General features: G+C 57.6%; 2 protein-coding genes across 3 annotated transcripts; both read right to left on the bottom strand.

Annotated features, from left to right (window-relative positions):
• Window positions 1-242: 242 nt before the first annotated feature.
• Window positions 243-2,971, bottom strand: APOE (apolipoprotein E; the record flags this gene model as incomplete). 2 transcript variants are annotated; one of them, XM_079723447.1, is made up of 4 exons in its annotated part: window positions 243-1,128; window positions 1,418-1,607; window positions 2,092-2,157; window positions 2,956-2,971. In XM_079723447.1, the coding sequence occupies 3 exons, from the start codon at window positions 2,132-2,134 to the stop codon at window positions 411-413; spliced, it is 951 nt and encodes a 316-aa protein (XP_079579573.1). In that variant the 3' UTR covers window positions 243-410. The 2 variants fall into 2 exon arrangements, with proteins under 2 accessions (XP_079579573.1, XP_079579572.1); XM_079723446.1 differs by lacking the exons at window positions 2,092-2,157; window positions 2,956-2,971 and having other exon boundaries at window positions 1,418-1,710.
• Window positions 2,972-4,613: 1,642 nt separating this feature from the next.
• On the bottom strand, window positions 4,614-16,427 carry TOMM40 (translocase of outer mitochondrial membrane 40; the record flags this gene model as incomplete). The annotated part of the gene is made up of 9 exons (XM_079723370.1): window positions 4,614-5,576; window positions 6,837-6,939; window positions 7,061-7,137; window positions 7,252-7,374; window positions 13,075-13,180; window positions 13,830-13,931; window positions 14,796-14,888; window positions 15,366-15,433; window positions 16,154-16,427. 9 exons carry the CDS (start codon window positions 16,425-16,427, stop codon window positions 5,437-5,439), a joined length of 1,086 nt encoding a protein of 361 aa, XP_079579496.1. The 3' UTR covers window positions 4,614-5,436.
• Between the last annotated feature and the right edge of the window lie 2,118 nt (window positions 16,428-18,545).

The following is an 18,545-nucleotide window of genomic DNA, read 5'->3' as shown; positions in this document are numbered from 1 at the left end:
GTTTAACCCACCGGTGGATTGGTTCCAGAACCACGTCTCAGAGACAGAAGGGTAAGAGAGGCAGGGAAGAGAGTGAGCAGTTGTGAGCAGAGATGGAAGAAAAAAGGAGGCTCAGAAAGGAGCAGAAGGAAGCAGAGACAGACTTCGAAGAGACAAAGAAACAGACACACACAGGCAGAGGGGGCAGGACGGAGCGCTGCGTGGTCGGTGTGGGGGAAGGAACGAGAAACTGAGGCTTGAGCTGTGAGAAATCACACACGGATGCCCAGCAGCTGCCGTGAAGCTTGATGAAACTTTATTAAGCTAGGGCCCACCGGGAGGACAGCTGGGGCAGGGACAGGGCCTCCTGTAGGCTGGGGGGACATGGGGCCGGCGCAGGAGTGGGGCCTCCCAGAGGGATGCACGGGCACTCAGTGATTCTCGCTGGGCGCAGTGGTGGGGCTGGTGGCCATGGCCAACTGCACCTTCTCCACCAGCTCAGCCCACTGGCGCTGCATGTCTTCCACCAGGGGCTCGAACCAGCTCCTGAGGCGGGCCTGGAAGGCCTCCACCTGCAGGCGCATCTGGCTGCCCTGCTCCTCCACCTTGGCGCGCACCTCCTCCAGCTGCTCCCGCATCTCCTCCAGGTGGTCCCGGGCCTGGGTGCCCATCTCCTCCACCCGCCCGCGCAGTTTCTGGTGCCAGGCCTCGGCGCGCTCCCTCAGCGTCTGGCTGGCCAGGGTTCCCACGGTGGCGGCCCGCGCTCGGCCCTGCTCCACCAGGGGCCCGAGGCGCTCGCGGATGGCGCTCACGCTGCGCTCTGAGCCCTCGAGCGCCCCCGCGCGGTACACGGCCAGGCGCTTCTGCAGGTCCTCGGCGTCGCGGAGCAGCCGTTTGCGCAGCTTGCGCAGGTGGGAGGCCAGGCGGCCACGCAGCTCGTCGGTGGTCTGGCCCATCATGGCCTGCACCTCGCTGCGGTACTGCGCCAGGCGGCTGCGCACGTCCTCCATGTCAGAGGCCAGCCGGGCCTGCGCTGCCTGCAGTTCCTTGGACACACGGGCCTGCGTCTCCTGGGCCATGGGGCCCAGCTGCCCCTCCAGCTCCTCCCTATAGGCCTTCACTTCCTTTATGGTCTCATCCATCAGCACCCTGAGGGGCGAGAAGGAGGGAGCATGGGCGTGAAGAGAGAGAAACAGGGATCCTGAGCTGATGGAGAGAGAGATGGAGAGGAACATGCCAGAGACAGGAAGGGTCGAAAAACAGAATCAAAGAGAGGTAAAGCCAGGAGCTAAAAAGGGAAAGAAAGCAAGAAGTGAAGAGAGATCCAGACCACCAAGAGTTGGTGATGGGAACAGAAAGAAACCCAGACCACTGGAGGCTGAGGGTCCAGAATGCACTGCCCACCAGGAGGGTCAGGGGCCAGGGCAGGGGCACTCACGTCAGTTCCTGCATGACCTGGGTGCTGAGCAGTTCCTCCTGCACCTGGTCAGACAATGTCTGCACCCAGCGCAGGTAATCCCAGAAGCGGCCCAGCGCCTGCTCCCAGGGCTGGCTGCCCTGCCACCCGGGCCACTCCTGCCCCAGCTGCACCTCGGGCTCCGGCTCTGACTCCACTTCTGCCTGGCATCCTGCACGGAGCAAGTTCACAGCAGTCAGGGTCCTCCTCTGTCCCCTCCAGGCACACAGTACCTGGTACAGAGTAGGTGCTCCACAAAGGCTGGTGGGCTTCATCAGAGCACCGGTGGGCAGGGAGGAGGTGGAGGGACACCCAGCGTGTTTTAATCACTTGGCAAGTATCGACTGTGTGTTCCATGCACCGCCATGCTGGGGTGATGGAGAATAAAACTAATCACAGCTGACACTTAACTACGGCTCACTACCTGCCGGACAGCAATGGATTAGAAACTGTTACAACTCTCATTTTAAGGATGGGGAAACTGAGGCTCAGAGCGAATAAAACAGCTGCTCAGAACGAGTGAATGTCAGAGAGACCTCAGACCTGGGGAGATAGACCAGCAAAAGAGGGGACCCGGGGACGGGAAGAGGGCAAGGGATACAGCTGAGGATGGGAGGGGGAGGGGCAAGGAACCTAAGCAAACCCCGCCCCCATACCTGCCAGGAGCGTGATCACCAAGGCGACCCACAGAACTTTCATTTTCTGGCTTGCGATTGGCCAACCTGGGGGAGGGAGACATTGTCACTCAACAGCAGTGGGGACTCCTCCCACTCAGAGCCCCGCCCCATCAGGTCTCGGCCCTCAAAGCCTTGCACCCCATATCTGCATCAGCCTAATCCAATCACAAAGTTACCAAGCGGCCCGGCCCCTTCATTGTCTATTTAATTCCCTCATTGTCTTCTCCTATCTCCCCATCGTCAGGTGGTCTCTGCCAAAAATTCTATCCCTCTCTCCCAGGGTTCAAATTCCACTCGCCCCACCCTCCCCTCCACCCCGGAGTTCCCTGTGAGCCCCAGCTGGACTTTCTAAGTTCCAACCTCGCATTCCTCATTGTAGCTTCACATTCTAAGCTCCAACTTCACATCTAAACGGTATCTTCCACATATTCGCTAATTTAATCCTCATTTAAAAGTCCTTCAACGGACGCTCTAGCTACCCTGCCGCCACCCCTGGTCGCCGCCACCCCTGCGCCTCCCATTAACGGAGATCTTAGGATGATGGGGGCACCCAGTAGGTGCTCAATAAACGACAGTGACAATTGGTGGGCTCTTGCTATGGCTCGTCTGGTTTTCCTACAGGTCCAGCTGCTCCCCTGACCCCACCTTCCAGCCCAGACGGGATGCCCCTGCTGCCCACGCTTCTTCTAGGTCCAGTCTCCTGCCTCTGGCCTCATGCCCTGCTCCTGCTTCTGTCCTGGCCCAGGCGTAGGACCACCACCTCCTCCTCCCCGCCCTGCACCCCCAGCCCGTCCCCCACAGAAGCCCTGAGCTGGACTTCGTGCCCCCAGCTCTGCTTCTCACCCGCTCCTGGGGAATGGTGTCCTTCGCTTCCTCCGGGGCTGAGTAGGAGTCAGGGATCCCAGGTTCGTCCAGTTATAGGGCTCCCCCTGCCCCGCCCACTCCTCCAGATCTAGGGCAAGCTGGGCCAGCCCCTGTCAGGTCACGAGGTGGGCTGTCCTCCCCCTTCACACACAGCAGGGAGGCGGAGGGAGGTGGGGCTTGGAGGCTAGCAGCTCCCACTCCCAGCCTCCGTGAAAAGAGATGACATCTCACCCAGTAACTCAGGCGCCTTCCTCCATTCTGGTGGGTGGGTGAGTTGGGGGCAGGGTGCTGGGCATGGAAGGGGAAGGAGCAGGCAGCTGCCCAGAACACCCATTCCCTGTCCCTCTCTTGAACACCCATTCCCTGTCCCTCTCTTGAACACACATTCCCTGTCCCTCTCTTTTCCAGCGGATGGATGAATAGAATTTGAGGAAAGGCCTGGGGGCCCAAAATCCTGGGTCCGAGGAAGGAGCGGGGCTGCGGTCTGGGATCTCTGGGTTGGGGGAGAAGGGAGCTGGAGGCCCAGACAGAAACGGGATGGGAGTTCCGGGGACAGTGTAAGGCATCTGCTAAAAGCCCAGGCTTCGAGAGTGAAACCTGGGTGTTAACCCTAGCTCCCTCTTGGGCTGTGACCTTGGGCACAGGTGAATGCCTGAGTCCCCTTCCCCATCTGTGACTTGGAAACCCAGCATTTCTCCCCAACACAAGCATCGTGGATTGCAGGAATCGCCTGCATGTTGTACCTTCCGCAGGGCTTAAAGCATTCGTGTTGCCTGGTTAGGACTGTGGACTCCGGAACCAAACTGTCCGGGCCTGAATCCAGGCTCTGCCGGTTGCCATCTGTGTGACCTTGAGCACATGACCTAGCCTCTCTGAACATCCAGTTTCTTGGTCCACAAAACCGGGAAAACGGTTGCACCTAACACCATCGTTCCACCATTGTTCGGCGAAGCAACAGGCTACTATACGTAGGCAGTACTGAGAGCAGTTCCTGGCAAACAGCAGGCCCCGAGCTGAAGTTAACTTCTGTGACGGGCCACCGTGGGCACTTACTGTCCCCTCCCTCCTTAGCACCTCGGTGACATGAACCCCAGCTGTTACACAGATGGGGAACAGAATTGAGACGAGATTCAGGATTGAGGTGGATGGTAAAGCCACACTGGACGAACTGGAGGAGCTGGGATTCACTCCTGGTCTTCTGAGGGGGTGGGAACATTGGACGCCATGGGGTCAGGGGAGGCTGGATGCCTGGTCCCAGGAAGAGAGCCCCAGTGCCAGCCAGGCCTGGGCCTATTTGCTTGGGACTCAGCAGGCGCTGGCAGGGAGCCGGCGGGGTGGTCTCTGGGCCCTGACGGCTCATCACGGGTCAGGTCAGCGGCCTCCCTCCCCAGTGTGTGAGGCGGGGTTTCAGCTCCTCTGTCTGGCGAGGGCTCAGGGGTGTCGGTCTGCCTGGAGCAGGTCTGCCTGGAGCAGGAGTGACCGATTCTGAACTCTCTCCATCCGGGTGCTTGAATGCTTCCTGAAGCTTCTTGGAAGCTCTGACCTTCCTATCAGAAAGTCCTCACACTCCTTCACGCCCTGCCCCTTTGGGAACCTGGAAAGACCCCGGAGTCCCAGCTCGCCGCCCCCACCCCTGCACCCAGAGACAGCCTCACCCCTGTTGCTTCAGTTCACAGGGACAAAGTCCTCTGCAGCCATGCTGGCCAGGCCAAGCCGAGTGACCACAAGACCATGCCCTCCTGGGGAGGGAAGGCCTGTGATGCCCCTGTAGGGAAGGTCACAGGGTGGCTGTGTGATCCTTGGCCAGGCCCCTCCCCTCTCTGGTCTGGGCTCTGGCCAGGGACTCGGCTTGATTCCCTTGCCCCCTGCCAGTCACTGTGGGAGGTCAGACCAAATGGACCACAGACACGTGGAGGAAACCAGACGACTCCCATTTCTTTTTTTCCATGTATATTTTTTGTAGGTTTTTTTTTTTTTTTTTGTAAAATGTCCCAGTTCTTCCATAACTTATAAACATGATTTATACCGAAGGGTGGATGGGAAAGCGGGCCGGGGTGGAGTGACTGGGGATGGGGAAGCTCCTCTTCTCGCTGCCCCCTCGGGGCTGGGCCCAGGGCCCTCTGGGGCACGGGGACACCCCAACACCTCCCTGAGGTTGTCTGGCCGCCTCTGCCCCTGGTGCTCAGAATCCCGTGCGCCCCTAGATTCCAGAATCCCTTCCTGGACCCCAGGCCCACCGGGCACGCCGCCCCTGGTACTCCGAATCCTGACGCGCCTGTGGTTCCAGGATCCCCCCGCCAGCTGCGGGGGTGATGGGTCCCCTCCTTTCCGCTGCCCCCCTGACCCCCGAGGAGGAGGGAAGGGAGGGGGAGGGGGGCTCAGGTCTCCCCTCCGTAGCAGGGGGAGGGGGAGGTGGGATCTGAAGGAGAAAGGGCGTGGAAGGCAGGGGCCAGGAGGGGCTCAGCCAATGGTGAGGCCAAAGCCGCACTGGAACTTGTTCTTTCGGTGATTCAGGAAGGCCCCGAGGGCCAGCGTCAGGGGCAGGGGTGGGAGCTTCTTCTCCAGCGTGGCGCCCACGATCCAGTTGCTGTCCACGGAACCTATCGGTGAACAACCGTGCTAAGAGCCTTTGCGCTGGCTTCTCGCCCCATCCCCGCGAGCTGCCCTCCGGCCCACCTCAGATACCACCGGCCAGACCACTGACTGTGCTGTTCCCGCCACCGGGAACCTCTTCACGCCCTCCAAGTACTTCAGCTCTGAGCTCAGTGACCCCTGCCCCCCGCCACCCCATGGGCCCCGCCATCCCAGTCCTGTCCACACCAGGTCGCCGCTCTCTGGGGATGGGTCTGTCCCTCCCACTGTGAGCCCCGGGGCTTGGGGGGTGGAGGTGGGAGAAGGGGCCTGGTCACTGCTGTGTCCCCAGCATCCTTGGCACAAGGCCAGGCACAGAGCAGGTGCTGAGCATCTACTGAATGAAAGACTGAAATCTCTAACTCTACTCAATACTCTGCAATGGCCTATATGGGAAAAAAGTCTTAAAAAAAAAAAGTGGAGATATGTATACATATGGCTGATTGACTTTGCTGTACAGCAGAAACACAACATTGTAAGTCAACTATACTCCAATAAAAGTTTTTTTAAAAAAAGTAAGAAAGACTGAAATCTCCAGGGCCTGTGCCCCAGGACCTGACAGGTGTGCAAGTACCTGGTGCGGTCCCCACAGGGTGGAGCCTGAGAACTCACTGAACAGGAAGCAGAGAAGCTGAAGCGCTGCTGCCCAAACCCAGCCTCTGACCCCGGCTGCCTGCAGAGCAAGGGCTCGAGAGGTGGGCAGGGAAGGCGGGCTTCAGAAGCAAAAAAAAAAAAAAAAAAAAAAAAGACAACAATAAAAACCCCCAAACCCAGTTCCTGGCCCTCCTGGCTGCCTTCGGAAACCCTGACCCAGGCCCACTGAAGCGGCCTTTCCAGGGCACTCTCCACATACCCCAAACCTGAGAGCCACTGAGGCCCAAGAAGAAACTTAAAGACTAGAGTCGGTCGGCCTCGGGGAAGGTTCCGGATCTGGCTGTGACTGGGCAGCCTCCCTAATGTGAGACTGTGGGGTCGGCCGGTTGTGCTCCACGTTGCCTTCCACTCATGAGAAAAAGAAAAGCGAGGGCCGTGTGCGCAGGCTGGGAGAGGGTCACTCGGAGGGTGGCAGGTGCAAAGCTCAGGGCCCAGGCGCCCATCCACCCTCTCAACTAGCGTTCCTGGGCAACCCGGGGGCCCGGCACGCTGCCCTCTACCATCTCCTCTGGCCGGTATACCCACTCAGAGGCACCTCTTGCCTGTTTCCCACGCAGGGAAATGGAGGCCTGTACCTTTGAAGAGGAGGTTGGCCTTGGGCAGATCCAGCTGGTACCCGAAGGAGACACTTGTGTCCTGCATCCTTGTGCTGGCCTCGAACTCCACACCCACCTGCAGCTGGAGGGGCCAGGGCGACACACATGGGTCAGCCTCCCAGGCTGAACTCTCAGGCATGCCAGCCCCGGGCACCCCACACCCAGCACGTGTGCCTGCGCGGCCAGTCCCTGGACCAGCTCACCTGGTCACTGGCTTTGTGGTAGTATGTTGCATGCATGCCCGCCTGACCCAACGTGACTGTCGCCAACCAGTTGTTCACTGTAAGAGAGCAGGGTGGGGGGCGGGGCAGGTTACCAAGTGGGCTCGGTATCTGGGAACCCAGGTTTTCCCCCATCTCCCTCAGACCCAGGAGTCCAGGGTCCCCAGGCTCACATGTGTATTTCCCAGCTAGGGACATAACAGTGCCCTCCTCCCCAGGCCGCCGGTGGTAGACCAGCTCTCCGCCCAGGGCCAGACACGGCGTGATGCTCTGGAGGTAGTGGGCCACGAGGATTCCTGCAGGTGAGATGGGAAGGTATTACTTCTGGGCTCAGTGGTTAGTTTCCGCCCAGCTGGACTCCCGCTCCCTCGGGCCTCCCACTCGGGCTCTTTTTTAAAATTAATTAAGGGCTTCCCTGGTGGTGCAGTGGTTGAGAGTCCCCCTGCCAATGCAGGGGACGCGGGTTCGTGCCCTGGTCTGGGAAGATCCCACGTGCTGCGGAGCGGCTGGGCCCGTGAGCCATGGCCGCTGGGCCTGTGCTTCCGGAGCCTGTGTTCCGCAACAAGAGAGGCCACAACAGTGAGAGGCCCGCGTACCGCAAAAATAAATAAATAAAATTAATTAATTAATTAATTAACCAATTTATTTATTTTTGGCTGCACTGGGTCTTTGTTGCTGCATGCGGGCTTTCTCTAGTTGCAGCAAGCGGGGGCTACTGTTCGTTGCAGTGCATGGGCTTCCATGCATGGGCTCTAGAGCGCAGGAAGCCCTGCGGGCTCTAGAGCACAGGCTCAGTAGTTGTGGCACACGGGCTTAGTTGCTCCGCGGCATGTGGGATCTTCCCGAACCAGGGATCGAACCTGTGTCCCCTGCATTGGCAGGCGGATTTTTAACCACTGCGCCAGCGGGGAAGCCCCAACTGGGGCTCCTTGCTCGAGCAGCTCGCAGGGCTCTGAGGTCAGCCTCCCAGGCCCCCTGGGGCCTCATCTACTCTGCACTGATTTGTCTCCATTTACAGAGGAAGCCACAGAGGCTGAGGGGGTAAGTCACTTCTGCATGGTCACAAGATGCATCAGGGGCAGAATCCAGGCCTCCCCAAGCCCTGAGCACAGGCTCTGAGACACTATGCCGCCATGAGCAATAGGAAGGATAGGGCCGGTAAGAGCACACCTCGGGGGGCCAGACAACCTGGGTTCAAATCCCAGCCTTACCACTTGCTGGTAGAGTAACCGCGGGCCACTGGCCTCGCTTTGCTGTGAACGGGACACCCCATGAGGTTGGGAGGAGGAGTGGAGGGCTGGGTGCAGGTGCGGTGCGCAGGGCGTGCCTGGCACACAGCCAGCGCCCGGCAGTCAGGAGGACGGGCCCTGCTACCTCTGTCCCTCTGCAGGAGGGATGGCTCTGACTGAGGCCGCCTGAGTGTTTGTTAACCCATGACTCCACCACTGGGCTGAATTCCTTGAGCCCAAGGACTCATTCGTGTCTGTCTTTGAAAGCCCAGGAGAGGAGACGCCACAGATGTGATCTCTGTGGAGAGGAAAAGCCAGGGAGGAAGAGAGAGTGAGTGGGGGATGCAGAGGGAGTGGTGACAGAGAAAAAGAACACAAGAGACATCTCTGTAGAGACAGGGAAACAATCAGAAACAGACAGATGGGGACTTCCCTGGTGGTCCAGTGCTTAAGAATCCGCCTTCCAATGCAGAGGATGCCAGTTTGATCCTTGGTCAGGGAACTAACATCCCACAGGCTGCGGGGCAACTAAGCCCGTGCACTCTGGAGCCCGCGCGCCACAAGCCGCAACTAGAGAGAAGCCTGCGTGCCGCAACGAAGACCCAAAGCAGCCAAATAAATAAATAAATATTTTTAAAAAAAAGAAAGAAAAGAAAAGAAAAGAAATGGAGAGGGGTGGAGGAACTGAAGATTCCCAACCTGACGAGGCAGAGCAGGTGAGGACAGGCGACATAAGCTTAGCGATGGACCCCCGGCCATGATGAGGGAGACCAGAGCAGAAGGGAAGGTAGGGACAGGGAAAGCCCAGAGCCAGGGGTGGGAGTGGGATGAAGCCTCGGGGACAGGAGCATGAGGTGTGAACCGGAGACGGGAAGACGCTTCCCAGACAGAGATCAGAGGCACAGACTGGGACCGGCTTGAGGGAGCAAGGCAGGACGGGACGACAGGATCGGGCTGCTCATATCTTCAGGCACACCTGGGTGAGGGTTGCCACCAGGGGCCCTGAGCGAGGCTGAGGGCTGCTGGCCAGGGCTCTGGAGGCACCTTGGGGGAGGCTGTGGTCAGGGCGGGCTGGAGCTGGCTTCTCCCCATGAGTAGATGACACAGATCCACCTCCTGGCCCCTACCCCTTGAGCTGGCTGTTAAGCCATTACCAGCACACCTCTGGCCAGGAGCAGCCACTCCTTCAGTAGAAGGGGAAGCTCAGGCCCACAGAGGGAAAAGTGACCATCCAGAGGTCACACAGGGACTTCAGCTCAAGAGTCTCTGGCCACGATTGGAGCGGAGGGCCTCGAGGGCCCTGCACTTCTCTCCCACGCCCCAGCTCCTGGGCCTGCCTCACCCTCTGCTCCCCAAGCCCCAGCCCTCTGCCTGGTCTCTTGCCCCAGTCTCACACTCTCCAGGCAACTTCGCATGCAGCGGACAGAGGGATCTTGTTAAAGCACATACCTGGCTCAGCTCCCCCTTCCCTGCTCCAGAACCCGCTATGGCTCCCCAGTGCCAAGGAGACCCCAGCTCCTCAGGGCACAGGTGCAAGGCCCCATGTGGCTCGTCCCCAGCTTCGAAACAGGCTTCGTCCGAGAGCTTCACAACTCACTGCCCAGTGCTTATCTCCACACAGGCCTTTTTCTTGAGCATCCCAGCCCTTCCTGCATCTCTCTCCTTAAGCTGCTCTGTTTTCTCCTCCCACTTGTGTCCACACCCAGCTCTCCCGGGTGCTCCTCAAGGCAGGGGCTTTGTAAAAGCCAGTGGCTCTCAACCAGGGGCCATTCTGCAATGTCTGGAGTGGCCATGAAGAAGCTGTTGAGCTCAAAACCCCATGAGAACGGAAGAAAGTGAGTCAGAGGTCTGTGAGCAAAGAGGCCTTGGGCAACGGGCAGAGCACAGACCGGGGAAGCGGCGTGGTTTCCCGAAACCAGCGGGGCTGCGGCCACCTCTGGATCCCTGCGGAAAGTCACCTCGGGCAGGGAGGGCAGATGCTGCGGGGGGCAGGCAGGCACCGAAGGGCAGGTGGTTCTCAGCCTCGGCCCAAAAGAGCGGCTTCCCACCCTCCCCACACCGCGCTCCTTGGGGCTTTGTCCACGCAGAGCCCTTTTCTGGGAGCGGTGCCCTCCTCTTCACCTGCCTCGGTCTAGACACTGCCCCTTTCACTCCAGGAGAGATGGGATCTCACTCCGGGAGAGATGGGATCTCTGTTATAAGCTTTCACGGCAACCTGGACCTTCCCAGTGTAGGATTTCTCCCAACAGTAATGCAGGCACTGTGTGATTACTTGTTTAGAGGCAAACATCTCCCCCACTGGCCTAAGAGCCCTGTGAGGGCAGGGAAGGGGGGTGTGTGTGTGCGTGTGTGCATGTGCGTGTGTGCGTGCGCACGTGTGTGTGCGCGTGCGCGCGCACGTGTCTGTCTCTCTCTCTCTACCAGCAAGGCTCGTGTGTGTGTGTGTGTGTGTGTGTGTGTGTGTGTGAGAGTGTGTGTGTCTCTCTCTCTCTCTCTCTCTACCAGCAAGGCTCCAGACGAGGGGCCAAGGGGACCACGTGAGACCAGTGGCTCCTCAGTTGGGCCGTGATTCAAACTCCAGCCCCGCTGCTTCCTAGCTGTGATCCTGGGGGACTGATTTCACCCTGGGCCTTGCTTTCCTCATCTGTGAGAACCCTGATCCCCCTGCCCATGTGGGGCGGCATGGAGAGCCAACCCAGAGCGAACCCTAACTAGGCGTGTCTGGCCCCGCACTTGGGGCTGACAGCTTCTCCCACTGACTCCTTCAGCAAGGTGAGCTCCCTGCCATTGTGCCCATGAGACAGATGAGGAAACTGAGGCTCAGCGGGGGTGGAGCGCCCAGCTGTCAGTGGTCAGTTACTCATGTGCTCAGCACTGACCTGGGGCCAGAAGTTTTGATCAGTCCCTGAAGGGAGGAAGGGACACCTGTAGGAACTAAGAGATGAGTGTCACTGGTGGCCTTGGGCTCCAGGGAGGAGGGACCTAGAGGCCAGTGCTGAGGAACACGAAAGGCCGATGCTGGTGAGTGTTTGAGGGGGCAGGGGGCCCTGTGCCCTAGAGAGGAGCATGGACTCTGGAGGCAGCCTCGCTGTGTCTCCTTGGGAAGTTACTTGCCCTCTCTGGGCCTCAATCAGACGGGGATGACAGCAGCGCTACCCCACAAGGCTGTTGAGGGGATTCCACGAACCGTTTGCTCACTGCTCCATCCCCAGTGCCTCGAGGGACTGAATGAAGGACCGGGTACACACAGTATGCTTGGGACCTGACGAACGGCAGGAGGTCAAAAACAGGACCTGCTGCGACCACCGCTCACTCCTTTGCTCAGTATTTTCTGAGCACCTACTCTGTTCCTAGCACGGTTCCAGGAGCTGGGCATACAGGTATCCTGGCTTCCCACCTTCACATACCTTTGCTCAGCACTCACCGCACAAGAGCCTGCTCTTCCTGACAGAGCCAACAGCAGACACAAGAATCCGGAATCACCACCTCCACCCTTTTAGTTGTTCAAGACAAAAAAGGCTGACCTCTCATCTCTGACCTCCCTCTTATCTCCCACACCCAACCCAGCAGCAAATCCCATCGCTCCACCTTCAAAGTACATCCAGATCCCCGACTGCTTCTCACCCCCTCTGCTGCCACCAGGCTGGAACCCCTCGTAGTCTGTTCTCCACATGTCAGCACAAGTGGTCCTGTTAGAAGCTAAGTCAGATCCTATCCCCCTCCGGTGGCCCCAGACTCAATCTGAGTAAAGGCCAAAGTTCTACAAAGCCTTAAGTGATTTGGCCCTGTTATCCTCTGACTTCTTCTACCACTTGCCCTCCTTCCTCATTCATTATAGCCCCAATCCTCCTTGATGTTCCAGTGAAGGGTCCTACCTCAGGGCCTTTGCACTTGCTGTTCCTTCCGGCTGAAAAGCTCTTTTCCCATATATTTGCTTGGCACCTTCCCTCACATCCTTCAGTCTTCATTTTCAGTTAGCACCTATGTAACGAGGCCTTCTCTCAAGACGCTGCCCACCCCTCCCAAGGCCGTAATTTTTCCACACAGCTCCATCACCCATCTGCTCTACTTATGTCACTAGAATGGAAGCTCCCAGAGGACAGACCTAATTTTCCTTTGTTCACCACCGTATCCTCTGGACGCGGAAGACATAGAGTACGTGATCGATAAACTCACTAAACGAGTATAGAGAAATCAAAAGCAGACACTCAGAGACAAAAATAAAAAAGGGGGAAGCAAACTGAAGAGATCAGAAGTACAGACATTAGTCAGCTGGTCCCTGCCCCCAGCCAACCTAAACAGCAGTGTTCCTCCTCCACTTCCATCTCAGACTTACTTGCCTCCCCTCAACTGCACGTGGACTCTGCCTGCCTTGGGATCTGCTCTGTGCCCCCGAGCAACCCCAGGGCCCCACGAGGAGTAACAAGAACAGCTCATTTCCTTGGGACCCATCATATGCCTGACCCCATTCGAGGCTCTCCACACATGACCCACTCAACAACCCTGTGAGGCAGCCCAATTTTACAGATGAGGAAACTGAAGCCCACGAGGGTGATGGAAGCTCCCACAATCGCAGTTAAGCCAGTGGCAGAGCTGGGACTTGAACCTGCTTTCTCCCCCACAGTGCTACGGGCTTGATGTTCTGTGTTCTGAAGTCACACCTGCCCGTGACTGTTGGATGGTAGAAGAGGGCCAGCACAAGAAATGGATTTGCTGGCAAAGCTGGGACTGGGGTTTGACCCCCGCTCCGAGCCCCGTGCCTCTTACCTGAACCCACCAGGACGTCTGGGTTCCCCAGGGTGACAGCCGCTGTGAAGTCGGAACCCCGGTACTCCCCGTCCACCTGCCAGTTCACAAACTTTGACTGCTGGGTCTGTGGGGGGGGGGGGAGGGGCAAGTGTGAGGGTGAAAGCGAGGAGGACCCCATGGGGCCCTTCCAGGTACAAAAAGCCTTTAAAAAAAAAAAAAAGCCTTTTAGTCCCCATACCCAACCCCCTTTTCTTGTTTGTAGGGAAAAGGCTTCAGCCTCCTAGACCCTCCCCTAGGGCAAATCCAAACCTTTTCTAATCAGGGAAGTGAGAGAAAGCAGAAACAAAGGAAAAGCAGTCAAATAATAGTCAAACAATAGTGCCATGATAAGGCGGAATCCTAGCTCTTTCTCAAGGATATAAAAGGCCCCCCACCCAGGTGGAGGATGGTAACTTCAGGCTGAGCAAAAGACTCCTGGCATTCCACCCTGTTACCTCACCATCAACCAACCAGAACAAAGTCACACGTCCTGCAGCCCTCCCCCCAAATTTGTCTTTAAAAACTCTTCCGTGTAAACTGTGGGGGAGTTTGGGTCTTCAGAGCACAAGCCACCTGTATCCCTTGCTTGGTCCTTACAATAAATCTTTCTCTGCTCCAAACTCTGATGCTTTGGTCTGTTTGGCCTCACTGTGCGTTGGGTTCTTGGATTCAATGCCAAGGGCAGCCTGGTGCTCAGGGTGGCTGGGGAAGCAGCCGACTTGACCCCCACTCACCTGGATGGCCATCTTGGACCTGAGGCCGGGGCCCAGCTGGTGAATGATCTGAGCATTGAGGCTGCCACTATTGTCCATGTCACCCACCAGCACGGGGAAGGCCTGTGGGGCAGAGGGCAGGGTTAGAGGTTAGAGGTCTAGCATCATAGAAGTATATGCATGATGGGCCTCAGTGAGAAGCCTAGGATTAGAAAGCCTCAGAATGAGGTTCCTTCCTCCAGGAAGCCCTCCAAGACCACCTTGGCTGAGTTAGGCTCCCCTCTGGGCTCACACAACCTTTGGGTTCCCCCATTTCAGTCCTACTCTCCCTGGACTGTTACTCTCTGGGGACAGGCTGTTCCCTTTCTCCAGTAGGCTGTGAGCCCCATGGCTGTTTCAGTCACTGCTATGTCCCCAGCACAGGGCTGGGCACAGAATGGGGGTTACAATGAAGGTTTGTTGAATAAATGAATTTATTGCATGGAAATCATTAATATAATCAAAGACCTAATTTAGTCCCGCAACTCTGTGTCCTGCCCAAGCCTCCTTCCGGGTCTCCAGTTTTGCCTTCACTCCCCTAACCTAGCCTTGGCAGACAGCCTGAGAAATGCTATCTATCTCCAAAGTATTCATCTGACCACGTCTTTCCCCCACTTAAATCTTTCTGTGGCTCTACTGCGCCCCCTAGCGAAAGCTCAAATGCCTAGCTTGGCCTTCAAAGCCCTGCAAGATCTACAGCTCAGCCCTGCCCACTCTGGGTCATCACTGTTTGGTGACCTTGGTGTCCCCAGACTCAACCAGCACAGGGCTGGGCAGAGACATGGGCGTCAGGATGAAGGGATGACCCAGGTTCCGATGCTCCTTGGAGAGACAGTCTCCACCTCCCAACACTCTCAGCAGTCCTGGCCTCCTACTGACAAGGCCTTCTTCGCCTGACTGGCTACATTGTTAGAAGATAAAGTAAATGAATGGCAAAAGGAACCTCACCTCTGTTGGACTCAGCTGCTTTGTCCCCACGTACGTGACCCCGAAGTGGTAGTTGGACTCCCCGATTGTGCTGAGGGCTACTGTGTGGTTCACCTGGGAGAAGAGGGAGGGCTGTGGTGACGAGTCTGTGGGCCACCCCCTAAGGAACCCAGCCGAGCCCACTCCCAGGACAGCTCCTCTCCTGCCTGGGATGGGAGATACTTGCCAATCTGGCTTCCCCATCAGGGCATCTCTAGGCTGGGCAGGGGATGAAGACTGGGAGGTGTGGCCTGACTGGATTAGAGACTCAGAGAAGGGATGTGCTGGGGCTGGGGCTGGGGCTGGGGCTACACACCTGGTACTTCATTCCTGCCTGGATGCTGGCTGAGGGGGGGTGGTGTATCTCTGGATTCTGGGTCCCTAAACCCTACCACTGGCCGCCATTGTGTGATCAGCCCGGCACTGTGTCTCTGAGTCTTTCCAAGTACCAAGGAGCCCAGACCTTTAGGGAGGAGTAAAAGGGTTGTACGTGCAGATGCAGGGGGATGGCTGGGATGACCTCTGGAGGATCATGGGACCAGGAAGGCTCACCTGGAAATGATTACTCAACCCTTTGTTGACTGTGAGCTTGACACCTTCCATCTGAATAGGAAACAGCTCTAAAGGAGAGAGAAGTGCTGTTACACTCCAACACACACACACACACACACACACACACACACACCCATTTCTCGTCCCTTTCTTTCGTACCGTCCCCACTCTCCCTTCTCCAGGGATCCCAACCAGTAAATAGCCTAGTGGAGGGGCCCAGGACCTAGGCCTTTGCCTGCATCCAAATTCTAGGGCCACCACCTACTACCTGTGTGACCTTAGGCAAGTCACCTTATCTATGTCAAACTTATCATCTGTAAGTTGAAGATGCTCACCACGTAGAAATATTGCAAGGATTTAATGAGTTAACACATACTGAATGCCAGGACGGTGCTCAATAAGCTGCTGCCACCACTTTTGCTATCACAATTACTCCAAGCCAGGATCCAGAAGCTTTGGGTTCCACCTCCACTGGCCCTTTGCTGACACTGTGACCTTGGGCCTCAGTTTCCCTCCCAATCACAAGAGGCTGGCTTGGCTGATTCCTGGGGCTCCTGAGGTCCCTAAGGCTTTCTCTACTGCTCTGGCATTCTATCCTGAGGTTCCACCATTTGATCCCATCGTTCTAAGCCCCAAGTTCAATGTGCCACCATTCGATCCCAACGTCAACTCCTAACGCTCTGTTAAAAGATTCCAACGGTCCGTGCCAATTCCCAAGGTCCTCAGTGTGCTCCTCCTTCCCCCGATATCCGGGCCATCACAAGCCCGCCGGGCCCCTAGCCCCTCACCCTTGCACTTCCGGTGGCACTCCTCGAACGTGCCCGGGTTGGGCAGGCAGCCGCAGGCCCTATCATCCCCGGTCCCTCCAGCGCTGGCGGCCGCAGTCCCCGGCGTCCGTTCGGAACCTCGACCTGCGCCAGCTCCAGCACCCAGGCCGCCCCCGATCGGCGGCAGCGTGAAGCCCGGAGGAGAGGGCGGAGGCGGTGGCAGTCCCACGAGGGGAGGCGCAGGCGGCGGCGGCGGCCCTGCAGGCGGCGAGCTAGCGGCCAACACGTTCCCCATGATCGCCTGCAAAGGGAAAGGTCAGAGGGCAGAGGTCAAGACCCGCAGGCTCCAGGCCCAGTCGCCAGCGAACACCCCTCTGCTCGGAGCCCCGTTTTCACGCGCGGCAGCGCCTCCTCCCGGTGTGCTCCGCTCCCACCCCGTGCGCCACGCGCAACCGAACCCGCTGCCGCCGCCGCCGCCACCACCACCGTCGCCCCGCCCCGCCTAGCCCATTGGTTTACCGGGCCCGGGGGTCCGCCCACCAGCTTCAGGGTCTGGCCTTACTATTGGAGTCATGGATGAAAGTTCCACCCACCTCTTTGGAATGTCCTTTTCTGTTGGTTCCCACTCGCAGACAGGTCAAAGCACACCTCCCCCTCTTCCCATTGGCTTGGGGAGCCCACACCGATTGGCTCTAGATGCCGCGGGTTTCGGTGCTCGCCCACCATTGGTCTGTGCTGCGCACTTTGCAACGCCCATTGGCGTATCGCCTCCGCCCCATTCCAGAAGGCGCCCCTCTTTCGACTCCGCCCCGCAGCGAAGTTGCCATGATAATTGGTCGGCCTTTGCCCTTGGAGCATCCTGATTGGCTCCAGCATGTACAGGGGTCGAACCCTGGTGACGTAATCAACGTTGTGTGTTCATTGGCTAATGTGCCAGGGTCAAGGGACACGGATAAAGGTGGGTTGCGCGGCAGAGGCTGCTAGGCAGCAAGGTCAGGCCTCGCGTCCCACCAGGCACCGCGGCAAAGGGGCGGTCCCCTAGTCCGGAGTCGCACACCGAAAGCCGGAAGTGCTAGCCCTTCCCACAGTGCCACGGGAGAATTCTAACCCGTTATGTGAACGCTGTCCTGCTTCTTGTTACCCACAATGCCCCTTGCCTATTTAACGGGACGGTTGCCGTAGACCCACCCCTTTCGTTACCCATCATGCCTTCTGGATCTCTCCCCCCAACCCTTGCCCCAGTCACTGCGTCTTCCATCTTTGGCCCATTCATTCCTGTCCCATTACCCAGCATGCCTTCTGCTCCATTCATTTCAGCTTGGTTGCCTGTACTACCTTTAGCCCATTTATGCCCGTTCATTTCCCTAATTCTTTTAGCTAATTCTTAATTGACCATAAGGTTTTGGGTCCATTGCCCATCATGCCTGCGGTCCCTATTTCTCCATTATTCATCCCTCTGCCCCTGGCTCATTCTTTCAGACCTATTAACCATCACGCCCTGAGCTCCTATTACAACATTATTCATAATTTGCCTTTGGCCTATTCTTATTGCCATTTATTCATTACACCCAAGCCCCTCGTACTTAATTACTGCTATTTCTACTTTGTTCCGTTTATTTCGGTCCATTACCCATTAGACTGCTGTTGCAGATTCCTTTTCGTTAATCACAATGCCCTGGACTCCTCCCCACTCCTTCCATTACCCATCACTATGTTTTTGGCTATGCATTTTTGCTCATTATCCCCTCAATTATCTTTCTCACATCTTTGGCCCTTTTCTTAATGTCTGTAACCCATCTTGACTTCTAGTCTACTGATTCCCTCAAGCCCTGGACCCCCCTATTCATTACCCATTATGTTCCACCCCCATCCCCTTCACAGCCCACAGTAAACACGAATTGAGACCTGGTCAAAGTACAAACTCATTTTGTAGGAAATGCTGTATTACAAAACAATATCACATCCCCTACCCCTGACCCAGGTGATCCACTCCCAACCCCCCACCCAGGCGGGTGGGTCCAGCCCCACTGGGCAGGAGTAAGAGGATTCAGTAGTCTTCAAAGTAATAGCAAATTCTCCGAAGGCTGGGGTCAGCAAGGCCCACTCTGCATGAAGCTCACCCCATGTAGCCCTGAGCTGGGGCATAATTCTCTGTACACAGGAATTGGGGTAGTGGGAGCTCAGGGAAGGGTCTGTACCCTGAGACTCCTGCCTGCAGGAGGGAGGAGATGGGGAAGTTCTGCTTTGGGCTGGGGAAATCCCCTCCCTCCCACCACTGGGGGACAGGGTAGGGACTGGGCGAGTGGGGCTTTGCCACCTGGAGGGCTCAGGTCTGGGCAACAGGATGCCCCCAACACCCACCCAAGCAGAGCTGTTAGGAGTGACTGCCTGAGGTCCAGTCAGAGGTCCGGGG

Source organism: Hyperoodon ampullatus, assembly GCF_949752795.1.
Source record: "Hyperoodon ampullatus genome assembly, chromosome: 18".
NCBI classification, from domain to species: Eukaryota; Metazoa; Chordata; class Mammalia; order Artiodactyla; family Ziphiidae; genus Hyperoodon; species Hyperoodon ampullatus.
This window is presented reverse-complemented; position numbering and strand designations above follow the sequence as displayed.